At 36.9% G+C, this 18477-nt stretch overlaps 1 protein-coding gene across 1 annotated transcript; it reads right to left on the bottom strand.

The window, feature by feature from the left end:
- Positions 1–650: 650 nt before the first annotated feature.
- Positions 651–15784, bottom strand: zgc:110329 (uncharacterized protein LOC550500 homolog). The gene is made up of 8 exons (XM_066657065.1): positions 15502–15784; positions 11598–11783; positions 10771–10845; positions 9760–9855; positions 8927–9046; positions 6322–6372; positions 5042–5158; positions 651–3333 (listed from the first exon to the last, which is right to left on the bottom strand). Exons 1-8 carry the CDS (start codon positions 15607–15609, stop codon positions 2998–3000), a joined length of 1089 nt encoding a protein of 362 aa, XP_066513162.1. The 5' UTR covers positions 15610–15784; the 3' UTR covers positions 651–2997.
- Between the last annotated feature and the right edge of the window lie 2693 nt (positions 15785–18477).

Raw genomic sequence — 18477 nt, 5'->3', positions numbered from 1 at the left:
AAGGTGCTTCACTGTAATTATTCCATGCTCTGCCTCCCCATCACTGTCATTACTGCTTCGGGAAGGAATGATATGGGATGAGAGAGAGAGAGAGAGAGAGAAAGAGATAGAGAGAGAGAGAGGACTCCTAAAAAAAATGGCCCCACATTTTGAGCTGAAAATTAATGGTGACCTGAAAGTGGTCCCTTATTCTGGTGGCGAAATGCGATCTTATTGCTTAATGCTGCTCTGAATACCACATCACGCTGAGTGGGGTATAAATGAAATGCCATCCATTATGCCTTTGTACAGCCAATTACATTCAGAAAACTGCCCCAGCATTTGCTTTTTAGGTTGGTTAAAAAACAGTAAACTCCCACCAGAGGTAGGAACTGAAAACACTCTCAGACTACAAACATTATTAAGTGCAAGCATCTTTTTTAAACCACCAAATGAGCTGTTAAACCTTATCTGGAAGAGACTGAAAGAGCTTGACTCAGGGCATGTCACTGAATGTTTCGAAAGAGAAGCAGAAAATAAAACCAACTGGTACTGAACTTTGGAGGTGGGAACTGTGTCCTGTGGATTTCTCATTAAAGTAAAATTTCTTTACAACATGCAACAAATAAACAGTCACACAGGAATGAATTAATTGAAGTCCATTTAATTGGAAAAGACTGTAGTGAATTATTATTGAAAAATAGGCCAGAGCATCTTGAGAGCTGTGGAAGAGCTCCATTTTGTGTTAAGGTAGTGTTTGACCATTAAGTACAGCTGTTAAAAGCACCATTTTAAAGTGAATAACAACCCTTTTATTCCTGTTCTTTACATATTTATCCCTCAAAAAGAAACATGCAGTTTATGTTACAGTTGTTAGCACACAATGACTCATTAGTCTACTGTAGATTACATTTAAGGTTGCTCTGAATGCAACATCAAAACTGACTTCATTTCAATAAACATCATCCAAAAATTACCTGCAAAGAGGCAAGGCCATTTGCCCAATAGCCAGAGGTATTGCAGACAAAAGTTCTATCGCAAATAAGGCAACAATTTTCTTTATGATTTGTTTATCAGTTCATACTCATGATTGTAAACAACAGCAGCAGCATGAAATTATGCCCATCCCTTTTTCTTTAAGTCTAAGCTTGTCTATTATATTTCCATTAACGTTCCCAAATATAACGGTTTTCAAGACAGAAATGCAAGACGGCTAATGATTAACCAAGGCTATGCACATCTATTAGGGATGCAAATAGAAAATATGGGTAAAGCATGACAACTGACCTAACTTTCCATGAAATTCCGATATAATGGAAATTTGTATAATAATAATCAATTATTTATATGAATACTGGAAAAAATGAAATAAATTTGATAATTTATTTGAAAATGCCTAGTGGTACAACTACTCATTATTACTATTTTTAAGCCACCAGTGTAAACCAGTGTCTCCACTGCCCCAACCAACAAAAATACCTTGCCTAAAAGTTCTTTGTTGCTTGTTGTGCTGCAAAATATTTGCAGGGAAATAGACAGAAGTGATGCAATTGTTGAATTTTTCAACAATAAGAAAAGAAAGAAGCCTTGCCAAAACAATGTATTAAATGTGTAAATAAAAGTAATTATATATATTTTAAACAGTTAAAATAATCTGCACCACCTTGCATTAGACCTAAAATTCTGATTCACTGATAATTAATTTCATGAATGAGGTACTGTAGAAACTGATATATGTCAAATATAATTAGAAAATTACTGAACAGATATAATCTACATAAAAATATCAATGACCTTTTAAATGAACTATATCTGTCTGTATGACTTATGACAACAAACTGTTCATTGTTGTGAACAATGGAGTTTTGGGGTTTTTCTGTTTTTACATATTTTATGCAACTCCCAATATTTCCATGCATCCTTAATATCTATGCATATCTATATACACCTTTATTAATGTAAATAGCATGACACTAAACTACAGATAAACAAAATTTCCCTGAACATTTGCTCTGCATCACCTATTTAAAAATGTCTACAAGAAAAAATAACAAAAAGATTGGTTGCCAATCATCAAAGTATTCCCTTTCCATCAAATAAATCACAGTTTATAAGACAACATAAATAGCCAAACCCAACAAATCCCAACATCTCTTTTTTTTGTTTGTAAAAACACTGAATATTAAACTGTAAAGTTATAGAACAAAACAAAAAACAGCCTTGCCAATTACTGACGTCAATCCTTCAAAATGAGTTCAGAATAATAATTTTAAAATGACGTCATGAAAAAAAAAACATAAAAATCTACTTTTGTCTAAATCTAATGGTGTCTAAAAAAGCAAAAAGGTTCATAACTGGAGCTTTAAAATGCATCTACAGTTGTGTGCAAAGGTTTTGACACCATTGGTCTAATTACACGTTTTGGTGATTTTCCACACGAAAATAATATTGAATATATTGTCTACAGAAAACACATTTCTGCACATTTTAATAAACCATTAAAAAAAGTGTTTTCCAACATGTTAAAGCTGCACTTTATAATTTTTGGGGATTATGCGGACTTGTGAAAACTGCTGGAAATGGGTGGGAGAATATTTGAAAATATCGGTTGTGCTTTGGAACTTTTCAGATTATTGCAGTGCAAATATGCACACACCCACACACCTATTCAATATCTTTCCATTTTAAAGCTAAACTAGACAAATTAGTAATTGTGAATTAAAATGTGCAGATGGTATGCAGTATACTTCATACATTAATAAGTTTTTCCTGTAGAAGGACAATTCACTTTGAGAACATCAGGTGTAATTTATGTAATCTGGCCAGCGAGACTGAAACCTTTGCACACATTGTCCTTAGTAACAAAACACGGACTGTCTGACTGATAACATATTGTGAAAGTTTATGAACCCAAGACATAGTGCAAGATTAAAAACAGTGCAATTAGTGGAAGGTTGCTCCTTTACAAACCTAAAAACTATAAATAAAAAGAATAAAAACACTGGGTGCACTTTGGACCTACAGTCGATTGTCCACTACGTCCATCCCCACCTTGGGTTCTTGGTCTGGAGGTTCAAACTCAGTGAGGGATGGTTTGGACTGAGCCTCATCCATGTCTAAAGGCTCAGAGTCTGGTTCCTGCTCCAGTTCTGGTTCCTGCTCTGGTTCTGTTACAGGAATGGGCAGGTATCCTCCTTCTCGGGGCAAACACATGCACCAGCCAGCGCCAGCCAGGTCCAGATCACTGTAAACCAAGCCAGACTTCTTCAGGATCTTGAAGTCCACCATATCGTATGACTCGCTCATCTCCACCAGCAAGTTCCAGAACATGCAGCTAAGCAAGATACCCAGCAGCTGAAGGACAAGAATGACACGGTCAAAAAGAGGCAGTACTGCACAGTTCCCCTTAGCCTAAACACTGTCAGTCAAGTAAGAAATGCACTAATATTGCACACAAAAAACACATATTAGCTCCTCAGAAAATCACTGAACATGAGTCTATGCACATGCCCAATGCTATATATGGAGTATAAAGCTTCTGAGCCATGGACTCTGGAGCAGTGGGACTATGGTATGATGGCTATCATCAATCTGCAACTAACGCTATGACACTCCATAGTGAAGTAAATGGCAATTATGATTTGTGAGAGAACAGTATTAGTAAGAACTGTGCTGAATGAGTGAGGCATCGTACTGAAAGAGAAGACAGTGTATCTATGTTGTATCAAAGGCCAACAAAGAGCAGTACTACTCAGAAACATACTTATTAGCATGGATTTTGTGCAATAAACTTTCTAAATATTTAGCATTTTAAAATATATCCTCAGATAATCTGCAGTGCCTTCTCAATTTGCTTCTGGAAAACCTTTCTGATCTTTGTAATCTGGTATTGTAATACCAATTCTTTAAAGCTGCTTTGTGATAAAAGTGCTATATAAATACATTTGATTTGATCTCAAAATTCTCTATATTATATTTCTATTTTAATGAGTTTAACTAGGTTAACCTCATTCAAAGTTTTTTTTTAAACTACATTCTGGACCCCCTTCTGGCTTGTTTACAATAATTTTTATAATTATAGTTTTGTTACTGTAATTTATTATTAAATTCAGGCAACCTGTCACCAACTTTTGCATGGCTGCTTATGGTACCAAGTAGTGGATATATCCTTCATCTAATAAATGCAACCTCTAAGACAAAGACAAAGAGACAGAAGGATAAATGAACAGAACGGAAAACTGCATTCTTTCTCAGGGACCATGCACCTGGACGCTTACAGATGCTCAATTTCTGGAGCTCATTTTTCAAGCCAAGAAAGTACTAATGAAGGGTAGTCTAATCAAAATGAAAAATTGTGTGTGTACGGAAGCAAATGTGTGAGCCACAGTAAAAAAAAACAGTAGGAAAAAAAATTTGCACAGAGAAAGAGCGTGGTGTGTCGGTAAAGGTCAGCACAAATGCATTTCCTGGAAGAGGTTTTTAGTGCGGTGGCAATATTGGCCAGAGTAATAATGCGCTGGAGATCTAGACTCATCCCTCCTGCTTTAGAGGAGAGAGTGACCATTTCTAATAAATGTCACTCCTTCTAAAGTGTCCAAATCCAAAGGCCGATGTGAAGGCACTCTCTAAAACAAAGTTTCCCAATGGGAATGAAAGTGCATCTATTTAAGAGTGTTATCCACTTCTATAATTCTGGTCTGATGCAAAAAAAAAAACGGTTTTTGTACAGGACTTGGCCCCCTCCAGGGTGTGTTCCCGCCTTGTGCCCAGTGATTCCATGTAAGTTCTGGACCCACCGCGACCCTGTACTGGATAAGTGGTTACAGATAATGAATGAATGAATGAATGTACAGGACTGAAAACACATTCATAAATAAATAATTATATTAAATAATTAACATCTTTGTTCCATAATTTAAATCTATACAATTTACAATTACTAACAAATTATCAGGCTGTAATCTGTGTGACAGTGTTGTGTTCGTCCTGTGAGAAATGCTAGAAAAGTGGATGAAAGAAACAGCAAGAAGAGTAGAAAAAGAAAAATGAGGGCATGGTGTACCTGAGGTAGCCCTACAGCACAACAGATTCCAATGGTGGCACCTATGTTGTCGCCCATCCACAGATTCACTGCATGAATGCAGCCTCGCACATGGATGATGTCATTCAGATCTTCACGCTATGGAGATAAAATATTATTTTAAAATTAGTTTAATGATATGATGCTTTTTTATTTTATAAGGTTAACATTTATTAACCTATATCGATAGGTGAATATCATAATTAGTTGGAACCCTAATATGGACAGTGCACACATTCACACACATCAAAAAAAAAAAGTTGCACAATATGGTCCCTTTAAAGGGCAGAAACAGATGGGCTGCAGGTAGAGAGCAGAGATTCAGCAAAAGGACACAGCAATCACAGTGGCCCAGATAGGGCCCACATAATGGCACAATTGAGGTGGCAGGGGTAATAATGTCACAATTTCTCTCACCTTTCCTCTCACTGAATAAATAATCATTCAAAATCCAGTTTCCACAAAAAATGGCCCTGAATATAAAGACACACCTTCTATTTCTAAACTGCCAGATCGTTTCACAAAAACACAACAAACGTCACAAAAACACAACAAACACTCCGAAAACAATCCTACTCCAAATTTAAGGCCAAAAATAAAAAAGGCAATGAAGAACAGATGCAGCAGGTAAACAGAAAACAAAAGACTCATCAACCTTCTCACCATTATAAAATCAGTCAAAACAAGCTGATCTACCATACTTGAACATCTACCATACTTGAATAAAAACAGATGTATTTCATAATTAGCAGTGTAGTGAAGTTTTTTTTCCTTTTAACCTCAAATCAGGCACTCAACTATAAGCTTTCTATTCTAAAAGCAAGTCATCTAAATTATAGACTACTGAATTTGCCTAATTTAAGGTGTGCCGACTGTCCACACACAGTTTGTATAATCTCCACAATAAAGCAGATGAGCCTAATATCCCCATGTTGAATGCCAAGCATGGGCCAGAGGGGTATAAAGCCCACCAAACTTTATTGGACTCCGGAACTGGCCTGATGGGGACTGGCTGGAGTGGCATTTGTGATCCAGAACTAATATTCTCATGGCTGAATGTTACCACAACATGAGTTCTAACATCTAGTCTGGAGATTTTCTAGAAGAGCTGAAATTGTTACTGCAGTAAAGAGGAATAAAATACCAATGAATACCCTTTATTTTAGGCTACGAAGCATTGAATGACCAAATTTAAAAAATACAAAACAAAAACATTTGAACACAGTGAATATGCAGCATTAATAATGGCAATGGTGACTGACCTGCTTGGTGAGAGTTTTGTAGCCGCAGAGAGTGTTCACGACTTCTCCAACCTAGAAGGAAAACACAAATATCACAATCCTTGATTAAAATTACAGATATATATTATTCTGCAAAAATACCTGTGCAAAAATAATTTAGATAGATAGATAGATAGATAGATAGATAGATAGGTAGATAGATACTTTATTGATCCCCAGGGAAAATTCAAATTCAAACTTTATTTGTTGAAAACAATAAGGTATTATTTATTCAGCATTAGGAAACAACTTTAATGACCTTTAAGGAAATCCCCCTGTCACTGAGTGAGATATCTTTCACCTTAGTGAACTACTACTCAAATTAATGCTAAATGCTTTGCCTTTTACACTTCCAGCCAACATTTGATGTGCGGCTTGTGTGGCTGTTCCATAGATTATTATTGCCAAAATGCTATCATTTGTTTTTGGACATGTGTAATTTATAGACAATATAGACTACTGTGCAAAAGTTGTAAGCATCTAAAACAAATTTTTACAAACTGTTTCTTTGAGCAGTAAGCACTGATACAACAAACATCTCTCAGTCATTCAGTGACAATGCAATAAAAGAGGATACTGCCTACCCTGAAAGGTACATGCTGTAATTACTGCAAATTGGGAACAGATTCCTGTTAACACTCTTCAGAAGAAATGTTGGCTAAGCAGGCCGAACACTTCTGCCCATACACTGGATATAAAGCAATTCCAATTATAAACTATGCATAATTCTCAGACCATATCACCTGGCATTAAAAGCCTCCATTACCAGAACACTTCTCACATATAGGCTACAAGGACATTGAGTTTAAAGGGAATGAGAAAGAGGAGAGAGAGAGAGAGAGAGAGAGAGAGAGAGAGAGAGAGAGATTCCATTTATGAAATGTGTCATCCATTTTTTTGCTCTCTAATTGTTTCATTCTGTTCTAGCACTCAGTCAACCTCCAATTAACCTGAGTGAGATTCTTAGAGGGTGAGAGAAAATGAAAACGGAGAGAGAAATGAAAATAAAAAAAATGGAGAGAGATCAGGGGAAAGAGAAATTAAGAAATAAATGTGAGAGGCAGAGGAGGGAGACAGAAAAGAGAAAGAAGAAAGAAAGAGAAAAGGGCAGTGAAGGAAAGAAAAACAAGAGAAAAATAAAAGAGGTGGAGAAGAGAGAAGAGTATAGCCCTATTTGGACAGGATTAGATATAAATGTTTATGATGGATTCACATTGGATAAAATCTTAGTGTAAATAACAGACATGAGAGTGGCAACTAGATTTAGGAATTGCCATTGCACTAAAACACACAAGTAATATGTAATTTCCGCTCCTTCCAAGAAGAAAACATGGCAGCAGCCAGTGGAAAAAATGCAAAACTGGACTCCAGCTGAAACCTTGTGTCTCATATCATTCTGGGGAAAATTTCACTGTCTAAAAGAGTTTGAACAAATGGTGACATAACCATTCTGATTTACACGCCAATCTTTCAAAAGGTTAGCCATGTACTTGTACCAGCTCATATGATTCCTCCTGCATGTCTCCATTCTTGAGACAACCTGCGCCTTCACGATGGGATAGTGTGGAATATTCACCCACATGTTATTTCGCCTGTAGTTATATAAACTGCAGTTCTTTTTTACTGCTCTTTTCACAGAATATAACATGCTCTGGGATCTTTCCTGAAGTAGGAATCCACACTCTGGAAAAAATGACTGAAATGGTCTATTTGGAAGAAATAAAAAAAAAAACTCACTAAGATACTGCAGTCATAATTGTATTACTACATTTCTATAAGTAAAACACAACCCATTCAAACAAGGCCTAAGAGAGGAAGAAAGAAATGGTGAAGAAAGAGAGGTGTATTAGAAAATAGGATATAAAGAGAAAGTAAGAGAAAGAAAGAGAAAGAGAGGAAAGAAAATGAAGGAGAGTGAGGTTAAAGAGAGTGAGAGAGACTTTGTTATGAGGAAAGTGCAGCTAATTTAATCTGTTCAGTTAATAAACTAATGATGTGCCATCAGTGACAATCACTTCCATACAACACACAGAGGAAGAGAGAGAGTATGATGTTTGTTTTTTGAGTTTAACTAGGGCATATAATTAAATATCATTTATAATGAAAAAGAATTGATAGTAAATGTATTTTACGTTTTATAACACAAAGCCACTTTAATGTTGCTTTTGTCACTTTCCTTCTCATTTATACAATTCTCTGTCAAGACTGAAGAATGTGCAGTCTGCCCAATGTGTTGAAGTGATTTAACTGTCAATTAAAAAGCAGTATTTGAACATGAGGGCTACAATCTAACCTTTGACAGCTGCATAGTCAGAGAGCAAAAACACTGTATTCTACAGTCCCAGTTATGACATGTGTATGGGCATAGACATTAAAATCATGTAGGCCGAAACACCTCTTATGACTCGTAATGGGTGGGCTAAACAGCTGCAACCTCAGTAGATGGTGTTGTGTTGGGATTTTCTGGCACTGCATAAAAATAAATAAATTAATAAAAATCCTAACTGTGCTGATTTTGCAGCTTTTGTGGCAATGTGCAGACAATTCTGGTAGACATCCCGTGTGTGTATATCTGTGTGTGACTCACCTCTTTGCTGAGGATGCAGCAGGTGTAGGGAACTCCACAGGCCAGCGGCCCAGTGCCATTACAAAAGTGATACTGATTCACCTCCCAGTCTTTATAATCATCACCTCCGCAGCAGGAGAACTGAGAAAGAGAAAAAAAAAAAAAATATATATATATATATATATATATATATATATATATATATAATTTATTTATTTATTTTAATAGAGAGAGAGAGAGAGAGAGAGAGAGAGAGAGAGAGAGAGAGAAATGAGAAACAGAGATGGAAGCAGCTGAATAACCCTTTTACCCAGGGGACTCTAGATAAAATCAGTCCCTTGTCTGAGAGAGAGAGACAGAGAGCGAGCGAGACACACGCACACACGCACGCACACACACACACGCACACACACGCACACACACACACACACACACACACACACACACGCACACACACACACACACACACTAGGAATTCATGACTTGATTAAAAGACCCTGTCTTAGAAGCTTGAGAATCAGAGGTTTCTGCTCGGTGCCAAGACAAAGCACCTGACAAGAGGAAGCAGTCAAAGCTGTCACTCTAGGGTTTTTCTTCCTTATCTACCCCCCACTGCATGTGTACTACTCCATGGATTATGATCTCACCTGTCAGTCTCAGGTCTTCACTTGATATATAATAAGATAAACTAAATTCATGGTAGCGGGACTTTTGACTTCAAGAATTTCCTGGCGCACAACCAGTCAGGCGTAATAAGTACCTTTTAGTTCGGTACTTTCAGAGGCACATATTACACATAGCTGTTAAGGAATGTGGAAATAACAAGATTTAACTCAAGCAGTGAAGCTTCAAACCTTCTGCTGCACGTAGTCCAGAATGTTCTTGAAGTCCAAATCATCGTAATAGTGCTTGATTCCTTCACGGATGTTTTTCTGGAACAACTCAGATGTCTGGAAAGCAAAGCAGATAATGATGGAAGATCACACAAACAAATTTGTAAGCTATAAATATAGGACTGGCCTGGTTCATCCAAATATTTGCAAGTTTGTTTGCTAAGTTGGCACTCATTTAATAATTTACTATTCAGAAGCTTCATCTTTTGTTAACGCCCACCTGAATTATAAAGGACAAACTTGCAGACTCCTGATTATTTTCAGAGTTACATATTTAATCAGACAAATCATTTTATTCATCCCCAACCTCTCCCTGCTCCCCCTATACTGCACTGCACTTGTCATGAGACTTCTACACCTGTTATATAAAGGTCCTACAAAGTGCATTACAAAGTGAGAGACAACCACACCTTGTTTGGTTCTGATTGTGGGTACACGCCATATTTACGTCTTTTCCATGAAAACACAGAACCAGAGAGTCATGCAATGTGGTAGAATTACTATGACAAGAAAGAAATGCAAGTATATGTGTACCATTAGCCTAGAGTCTAACCGGAGTCCACAAATATGACCCTTAGAGATCAATATTCCATGCTTCAACAGAACTTAAGGTCCAGAGAGGTCAAACGAAATATGAATAAGTTAATTAATATTTCATAATCTGGACCCAGACTGGAGTTCACCTAATAAATACCACTGGCCTAAAGCTATGGATGGCCCACAGGGACAAATTGCAAATATGTCTTAATAGACAAAGACAAATTTATTAAATAAAAAAACAATAACAAGGGAGGAAAAAAAACAAAACAAAAAGAAACAAACCCTTTATATTTTTGCATTACAGCATTTTTAATAAATTAACTTCTGACACTGCTAAAACAAATATTTTAATACTCATGCAGAACCACGCAAGACTACACAAAGCTTGTAAAGTTATTTGGAACAGCCCTGTATGAACGTGAAACCTCTTACCGTCTTCTCAAAGAGGAGAGCGATAATTAGTCCCAAAGCCTGGAGTGCAAGCAGAACACACAGCACACACAGAAACTGTAAAAAAAAACCACAACGTTCAGTTAGTACAGGCCACAAGAAACATATTCAGAATGACCTCAATATTAGTGTAGAACATTCTGATTAATTATATTTGATTTATTTACCCAGCATGATCATTGCTAATTGCACCTGTTAGTATAGACTTCAAACAATGCTACCAATGGTGAATTTTAACACAAACTCACTCTGAGACACTTGAAGCTTCACTGCTTATATTTTAACTGCTGCTAATTTAAAAAAAAAAACAACAACAAACAAACAAAAAACAAAACAAAACAATAAAAAAAAACTTGTAGAGCAAAGCACTTTGGAGAACAGGGTGAAAGTGGCAAATAATATATTCAGAGCAACATCTAGACTACAGTCTGTAATTATAGAATTACAAAGCGTTAATTTATGGCCAGTGGAGCAGAGAGAATGGACAGTGAGTGTAGGGACAAACAGGTGGTAATAATCGCATGGCTGATCAGTGAAGGTATTTTATGCTATCAATTAAAACTATCCAACCTAAAACTAATGTGGTCCCAGAAAATAGGGAGCGTCCATCATTATCATCATTATTAACTGAATGCATCTGAGGTAAAGGGGTTGGATTTTTGAAGCCGTATGACCAGGGTCAGACAGTAATTAGTTTACTTGTTTCTGGTACATATGTGATGGATGCGTACTTTCCTGAATGTAATCTGTTTGGTACATGTCACAGAAACAAAGCTGTGAATTTTGAAGTGATGGTCCTTTTCTCTCACCATGTGCAGGAGGGTCTTGTTGTCTCTGAGGGAGCCCACCATCCCCACCACGGACACAGTGAACATTACTAAGCCCAGCAGAATTAGCACTACGGCAGGGGCCAGAAACACACCCTCTAACGTTCGGTTTTTCTGCCTTTCAATCTCGGCGTACAGTCCTATACAGAGCACACAAAGGCCCAGGAACTAAAGGAACAAAACAGGGACAAAAACCAGAAAGACAGTGAATATTCCAAAACAAAAGCAAAACTGAAAAAAGACATGTCACATGAAATATATCAATAAACATTTGCACACTATGGACCTGACAGTCATCCATGGCATTGAATTCCTTTTTTTTAACCCAACTTCTCCCACAATCACATGATGCTGCCAAGCTAGGAAAGGTGAAGATTAGCACATGCTAACCCTGAGACATGTGAACTTAGCCACAGCTTCTTTGAACTATTGCAGACAGAACATAACTGGAGTGGAACTGTATGATTGGTTTTTAAAATGCAAGCAGATGATAATTTCTGCTTTGGCTACTTTGTATTACTTCATGTTCGTTTGTAAAGAGGTCTGTAATCCCATTTAAAGGAGCAGGCTTAATAAACTGTTTACAAACAACCTAATCATATATATTCAAAGACCTTTGAATTCTTAATGCATATTAAACAGAGGTCTGTTCTTATGACAGTTTCCTGGGCATAAATTATATGAAATATATATATATATATATATATTATTATTATTTTATTTTTTTTATTCAACATAGATCATTTTATGGTTTCAATGAAAGGGGTACTCTAAGATCCACATTTAAAAAAAACCTAAGAGCTGCCCTGTTATCTCGAATCTTTTGGGAAAACACAGAGTGAATGGTTAAAAGGAACAAATGGGCACTTGCATTAATAACAAATGAGGTTGAGGCAGCAAGGTTGGCTTCTATTAGCGGCTGGAACAGAGTAACACGGTGCCACAAATCGAGCTCATTTAAGCCACTTATTCCTTAATTTACCACTCAGCCCTCCATGGCTGAGTAATGCAAAGCAATTGTCTGCTGCTAATCAACTTCTTCATACATTAAATTTCCTCTATCAATCATCTTAATTTTGCTTTTAATTTAGTTTTGTTTAACCCCTCAGTTTATTCCTTGCCAGTAGGCCATATTAGCTAGGACTTCCCCAATCACACATAACACCAGCCTGGGAGAGTGAGGAGTACATGATGCCTTTTTATATGTGAAACGATCTTCTACTAACACTACACTTATGGACACCTCAACATGCTTATACTAGGCCACTAACTGCCTAAATCAGTTATGCCAACTAATAGACAGCTATGCTTACGATAGGTAGAGGGGGCTTTTCTTTCAATCCAGAGAAAATGAGGCAAATTATGCTCTCTTACACGCCCAACCTTGGTTGACTCAGGCATCACTTTGGTCCAAACCACACTTCGCCCCATGATACAAACAAAACTTAGAACACTGTGCAATTTGGGAGATCCTATAATTTTTTTACATTCATGCTCATGTTTTTAAATACAGACTGCCTCAAAGCAGACTCAGTAAAAGTCAGTAGTAGAAAATGAAACTTAAAGTAAGGTTAACGGGGTTAAAAGGGGACAGGGGGATTTAAATGGATCAGACAACACCAACAAGCACAGGAGGCTTTTCTGCTGGCATCATCAGCTTTGGAAAGTTCTGCCCGCCGGTCAGTACCTTTACTGCAAGGTCTGTAATCATGCCACATTATGGAACAGAGAAACTCAAAATCCCAGTGTTTTTTATTGCAGGGTAATAACATTTGTGGTCAGCCAGTCTGTGGAAGAGGAACACATTGCACATGAAAATAAATCAACACATGCAGTCACAAGGAAAAGTCTGAATAGACCTGGCCAAATTAAATTATTAATTCATTCCTTGTCTGTAACCACTTATTCTGTTCAGGGTTGCAGTGGGTCCGGAGTCCATCTGGAATCACTGGGCACAGGACGGGAGCACACTCTGAAGGGGGCACCAGTCCTTCACAGGGCAACACACACTCACACATTCACACCCACGGACATTTTCAGCCACCAATCCACCTTCCAATGTGTGTTTTTGGATCGTGGGAGGAAACCCATGCCGACACAGGGAGAATACACCAAGCTCCTCACAGACAGTCACTGGGGCGGTACTTGAACCCACAACCTCCAGGTCCCTGGAGTTTTATGACTGCAACACTACCTGCTGCGCCACAGGGCCACCCTCTCTGGTCAAATTATGTTATTTAATGAAATGGTTTGAAAATATCACCAAAAATATTTGGACATTTGCTTCTAATCTCTTGTTGGAAAGGCTTTCCAATGGTTTTTGGGATATTGCTGTCTAATATCTAATGGCATTCAACAATGTAAATACTAAGGGGCAAGTGCTGATGGAAGATGATTAGTTCTGGATCACAAGCACCACACTAACCCATCTCCAAAAGTAATGAATGAAGTTTTAACTGCACCACTGAGTATGGTGACCACTCAAGTGGCCGCTTTAGAGCATCCCATCATATTGGCCTATACTTGTCTATGTGGATAAAAGAAAAACTCTGCTGTCTTTATTAAACAAATAATCCAGCTAGCCCACAATAATAAAAAATAATAATCTAACCTCAATGAATATTCCTGAAGTTTGTAAACTTTGAAAATGTCCCTGGATCTACACCATAAATCATGTGGAGGTTTTAATGCCTTTAAACCAGAAACCTATACACAGGAACAACTGTAGACCTGCTGTAAAATGTAAATTAGCATTTTTACAACATAGCAATGGTAATTACCGTATTTTTAATATATTCATTCATATTTTAATAATATAACAAAGTAGTTTCACAAAAACTGTATATCATGAACCAAACCCATTAGTTTAAAGATTCACAAGCTATTTTCGAGTAACTTATAAGCAATTAAAAATGTTTACATTCCATTCTGGCAGTAAAGGACCCTGACAACTTATTCTGAATAATGTGATTTGATTTAACAAGACAAGAATATATACATCAGAACAGCAATATTTATCATATTTTTACAAAATGCTTTGTTATGAGAACAAGAAACGAGAATTTAATATGTGTATATTCCCTTCATAATATCACTTTAAATGGATTTCTAATTATGGTGGTTCTATTTACTATTACTTATACATCAATATTATAACTGGTATTATTATTAATTATACTTACACACTCTATATGGCATGACATCATCATTTTTTTGGTTAAATCAACTGTTCAAATGCAGTTTATGTTGTCTTGAAAGCAGCATTATTTATTTTGTATTATTCCTCTTTATTATATTTAGGGTTATTTTAATTGTCATAATTTTATTACTTCACTCAGTACTAAATAAAAAGTCAAAAATGACCCCATAAATGCAACATCGTTTTGTGCTTTTGTGATTTTAATTTAAATGTGGGTAAGTTTTTCATTCTTTCAGTTCATTTTTCCTCTGTGTATGTAAAATTCACACTAAATCACTTTGGGCTGTAACCTATACATTTGAATAAATAACAAGACTATTATTAATGGGAATTCCGAGTCTTTTCAATTCCAGAGTCTTGAGATACATCCGGGTAATTGACATTGGCCCCATTCTGAGTCTGAGAGGAGCGGCAATAACAAAAGTGCTTTGTCTCTATAAAATGGTCTCAGATCCATTTTTAACGCCCATAATTCATAGTTTAGACCAAAATCTTCAAGATAGGATGTGTAACAGACAATACGACAGGCTTAGTATAAAAATAAAGCCTTACGTCTTTTAGAATATATCTTTATTTACTGTCTCTAGGCTCCCAGTCGCCTGCTCTGTTTGGGAGCGGGTGGAATCCGAGGCTAATTTGTTTTATTTAAAAAACAGATAACAAACATTTCTGCTTCTGTTTACTCACCGAAAACAACATGGAATAAACGTTGAGGGTGAATTTAACGAAGTAATAAAAGGGTAAAGTCTTCTTCCATTCCTCGTACGAAGGCATGTTTTTACTGCTGTTTCCCATCCAGTAAAAACCATAGAATCGAGGTTATCCTTAGCTTATCCTTTAAACACAAAATAAAATAAGACTTCGGAAGCATCCAGGACACATTCTTGAAGGGTTTATGTCTTTATATCTGTCAGTAATCTTTGTAGAAAGGCGTCGGCAGCACGAATGAATTGAAACTTTACCTGCTAACAATAACAACTACATGCGGCTATCCGGGGAAAACTCTTAAAGGGCCAGTACACGACTTTCCACGTTAAAGGGCCAGTACCTGTTGTTAGATTAATTTCATGCAATGAGCCAACAAGCTTTAATGCTTGGTATAAAAGCAACTGTCTGTTAATGAGTGTTTCTGAAGAATGTCTTATATGTTTTAAGAAGACCTGGAGGTTTTGTGTTCAAGTCCCGCTCCCGGTGACTGTCTTTGAGGAGATTGGTGTGATCTCCCCATGTCCGCATAAGTTACCTCCGGGTGCTCCGGTTTCCTCCCATGGTACAAAAACACACATTGGTAGGTGGATTGGTGACTCCATAGGTGTGAGTGTGTGTCTCACCCTGTGAAGGACTGGTGCCCTCTCCAGTGTGTGTTCCCGCCTTGCACCCTGTGATTCCGGGTAGGCTCCAGACCCACCGTGATCTTGAACTGAATAAGCGGTTACAGAAAACGAATGAATGAATGTCTGTGTGAATCTTACATTTCTTTGCATCTTTAAAGTACAGTAAAATGTCAGCTATTTCACCGTGTTAAATATGGTAAAAAAGTATTAAAAGTTATTATATGGGGGCCTACATATTTTTGTGTTTTTTTTTATTTACTTATTTTATTAATTTATTTATTTTTTTCCACTTTTGTGGGTGTCCTGCACTCCTAACCATAGTGAATGTGAATGACGGAATCTCATTTCTATTTCAAATGGTATCTCAGTGTTACAAATAATTATTAATGACTGTTAAGGTGCTTAGAGCCTAATTAATAACCATGTAATAAACAGAATTTTATACCATTTATAAACTTTATATATGTAGTTATTTTAAAGGGGTACCCATATTCATACTTGGCAGTTCTATTAGACAGTCTACATTGGGGGCCAAATTCACTGCACTATTTCTTTAACAAGTTAAATGTGCTTAAACTAAACAAAGACCAGAAGTCCCTGTCTGAACGTGACTGTCAAATATCACTAGAAAGTAGGTCAGATTCATGTCTTTAGCCTCCAGCTGAAGGAAGACTGCAGATGAGGCCTAAAAGCAATAAGTGAACTATTTAAAAACAATTGCACTTTGTTGCATCAGTGGTCAAATTAGGATTGGTTTGGTATTATGTACAATTAAAGCCTTGGAACAAAACCTATTACTGACTGGGTCAAAGAGTAATCAGAGCTTTAGACATTGAAGAGCCAGCCTACACAGCGAATGTGCCTCTACACTTTGCAATTAGCATGATGCTAATTCTCGGGGATCGCTTCCACTCTTATCTACCATGTCGCTCCAGTGCAAAACAAAGGGGAAATCCTCAGACACTAATTTGCTTATTTGCTGATTTACTGCATTTAGAGAAAACCTCTTTTAAAATAAAAAGTATTGTAGGAGAGAACAAGGTTCTCAGCAAATATGTCCTGATGTGAATAGTGCTGGTTAGTACAGTCTGTCCTAAGTATGGGGGCATTACAAACACACTATGGTTAATTATAACTTGAAAGTCTTACTCCTAAGGTATATGACGATAAGTGAGATTATTAAGAAATAAATGTCAAAAGCAACAAACCACTAATGACATTCCTATTTATGGCAAATTATAATTCTAATCATATAACAGTTGGGGTTGGGTGATACATTATGATACCCAAGGACTTTTATAGGTGGTGGACCCAAGTTGTTACCCACTATGCTACACCCACTGCACCAACCGACAATAAGGGAGAACACAACAAATGAAGGGAAAATAAATAAAAAATAAGTGATAACACAGCAACACTAAGGTTCTTACTAAGGCACAGAGAGAAAATGACCACATTAAGGAAATGCAATATCGGTGTGTGAAACTGTTAGCCTGCTAGCTAATGTGATCTTCTAGTACAACACTCAATCATACACACTCATGTTACTCAATGGTGAGCTTCATGAATTTGAATAAAAATCCATTGCACTCTCAGTCTGTCTTTCATCTGTAATTGTCCCTAAAGATTTTATAGTTTGTAGACTTGACTAAAATGGTCACAGGTCTTTTTGTGACACTGCTTTCACTATACAGCCAGCACTAAAAAGGATCAGATTAATGATTACAACCCCAGTCTTCTCCTTTTATGGCAATAATTTTCAATTACTTCTCATTCCACTGGCCAGCTGCAGCTGGGACCAAAGCAAGTGAACAGGTGCCTGATGTTTTGGCTAGATGTTTTTGCATTAAAATGTAAATTGGTATTTGTAGACATCCAGCCTCTCCATCTCCTGTAAAAATCTTTTCAGAAGCACTGACCAGATGCGGCACATAGTCCCACTCAGAAATTAAATGGGAAGTTACAGTGTATATATTTTTTCTATATATGTATAAGATCTATTTTCTTTTCTGTTATTAAAGACCACTTTAATCAAATCCAGTAGATGGAAAAACTGATTGGATTTCCAAGACTTTTTCTTATGTGGACTCTCTCTCTCTCTCTCTCTCTCTCTCTCTCTCGTGTGTGTGTGTGTGTGTGGGTTCGCACACCTCAATCATCATTTTATCATTTCTAACCAGTTCAGTCTGTCATATGACAGGTACACTGAGATGCCATATAATAAAACCTCCAAGAAATATGTTAGAAAGCCTAACATATTTAGGCCACATTCTGATGAGGGCACATCTGTGATTATGCATCTTTTTGTATTTTGCCCAAAAACAGATCT

The sequence above is a fragment of the Hoplias malabaricus genome, chromosome Y (genome assembly GCF_029633855.1).
Source record: "Hoplias malabaricus isolate fHopMal1 chromosome Y, fHopMal1.hap1, whole genome shotgun sequence".
NCBI classification, from domain to species: Eukaryota; Metazoa; Chordata; class Actinopteri; order Characiformes; family Erythrinidae; genus Hoplias; species Hoplias malabaricus.
The sequence above is the reverse complement of the archived record's forward strand: the minus strand, read 5'-3'. Positions and strand labels throughout refer to the sequence as shown.

Bases quoted from the DNA above. Each gene is read 5' to 3' on its own strand.
- zgc:110329 (XM_066657065.1), bottom strand. From the start codon at position 15,609: ATGGGAAACAGCAGTAAAAACATGCCTTCGTACGAGGAATGGAAGAAG. The intron at 11,784-15,501 runs GTGAGTAAACAG...TTGTTCCTTTAG, and splicing joins TTTATTCCATGTTGTTTTCG to TTCCTGGGCCTTTGTGTGCT. The intron at 3,334-5,041 runs GTACACCATGCC...CTTGTCCTTCAG, and splicing joins GTGCTGTAGGGCTACCTCAG to CTGCTGGGTATCTTGCTTAG.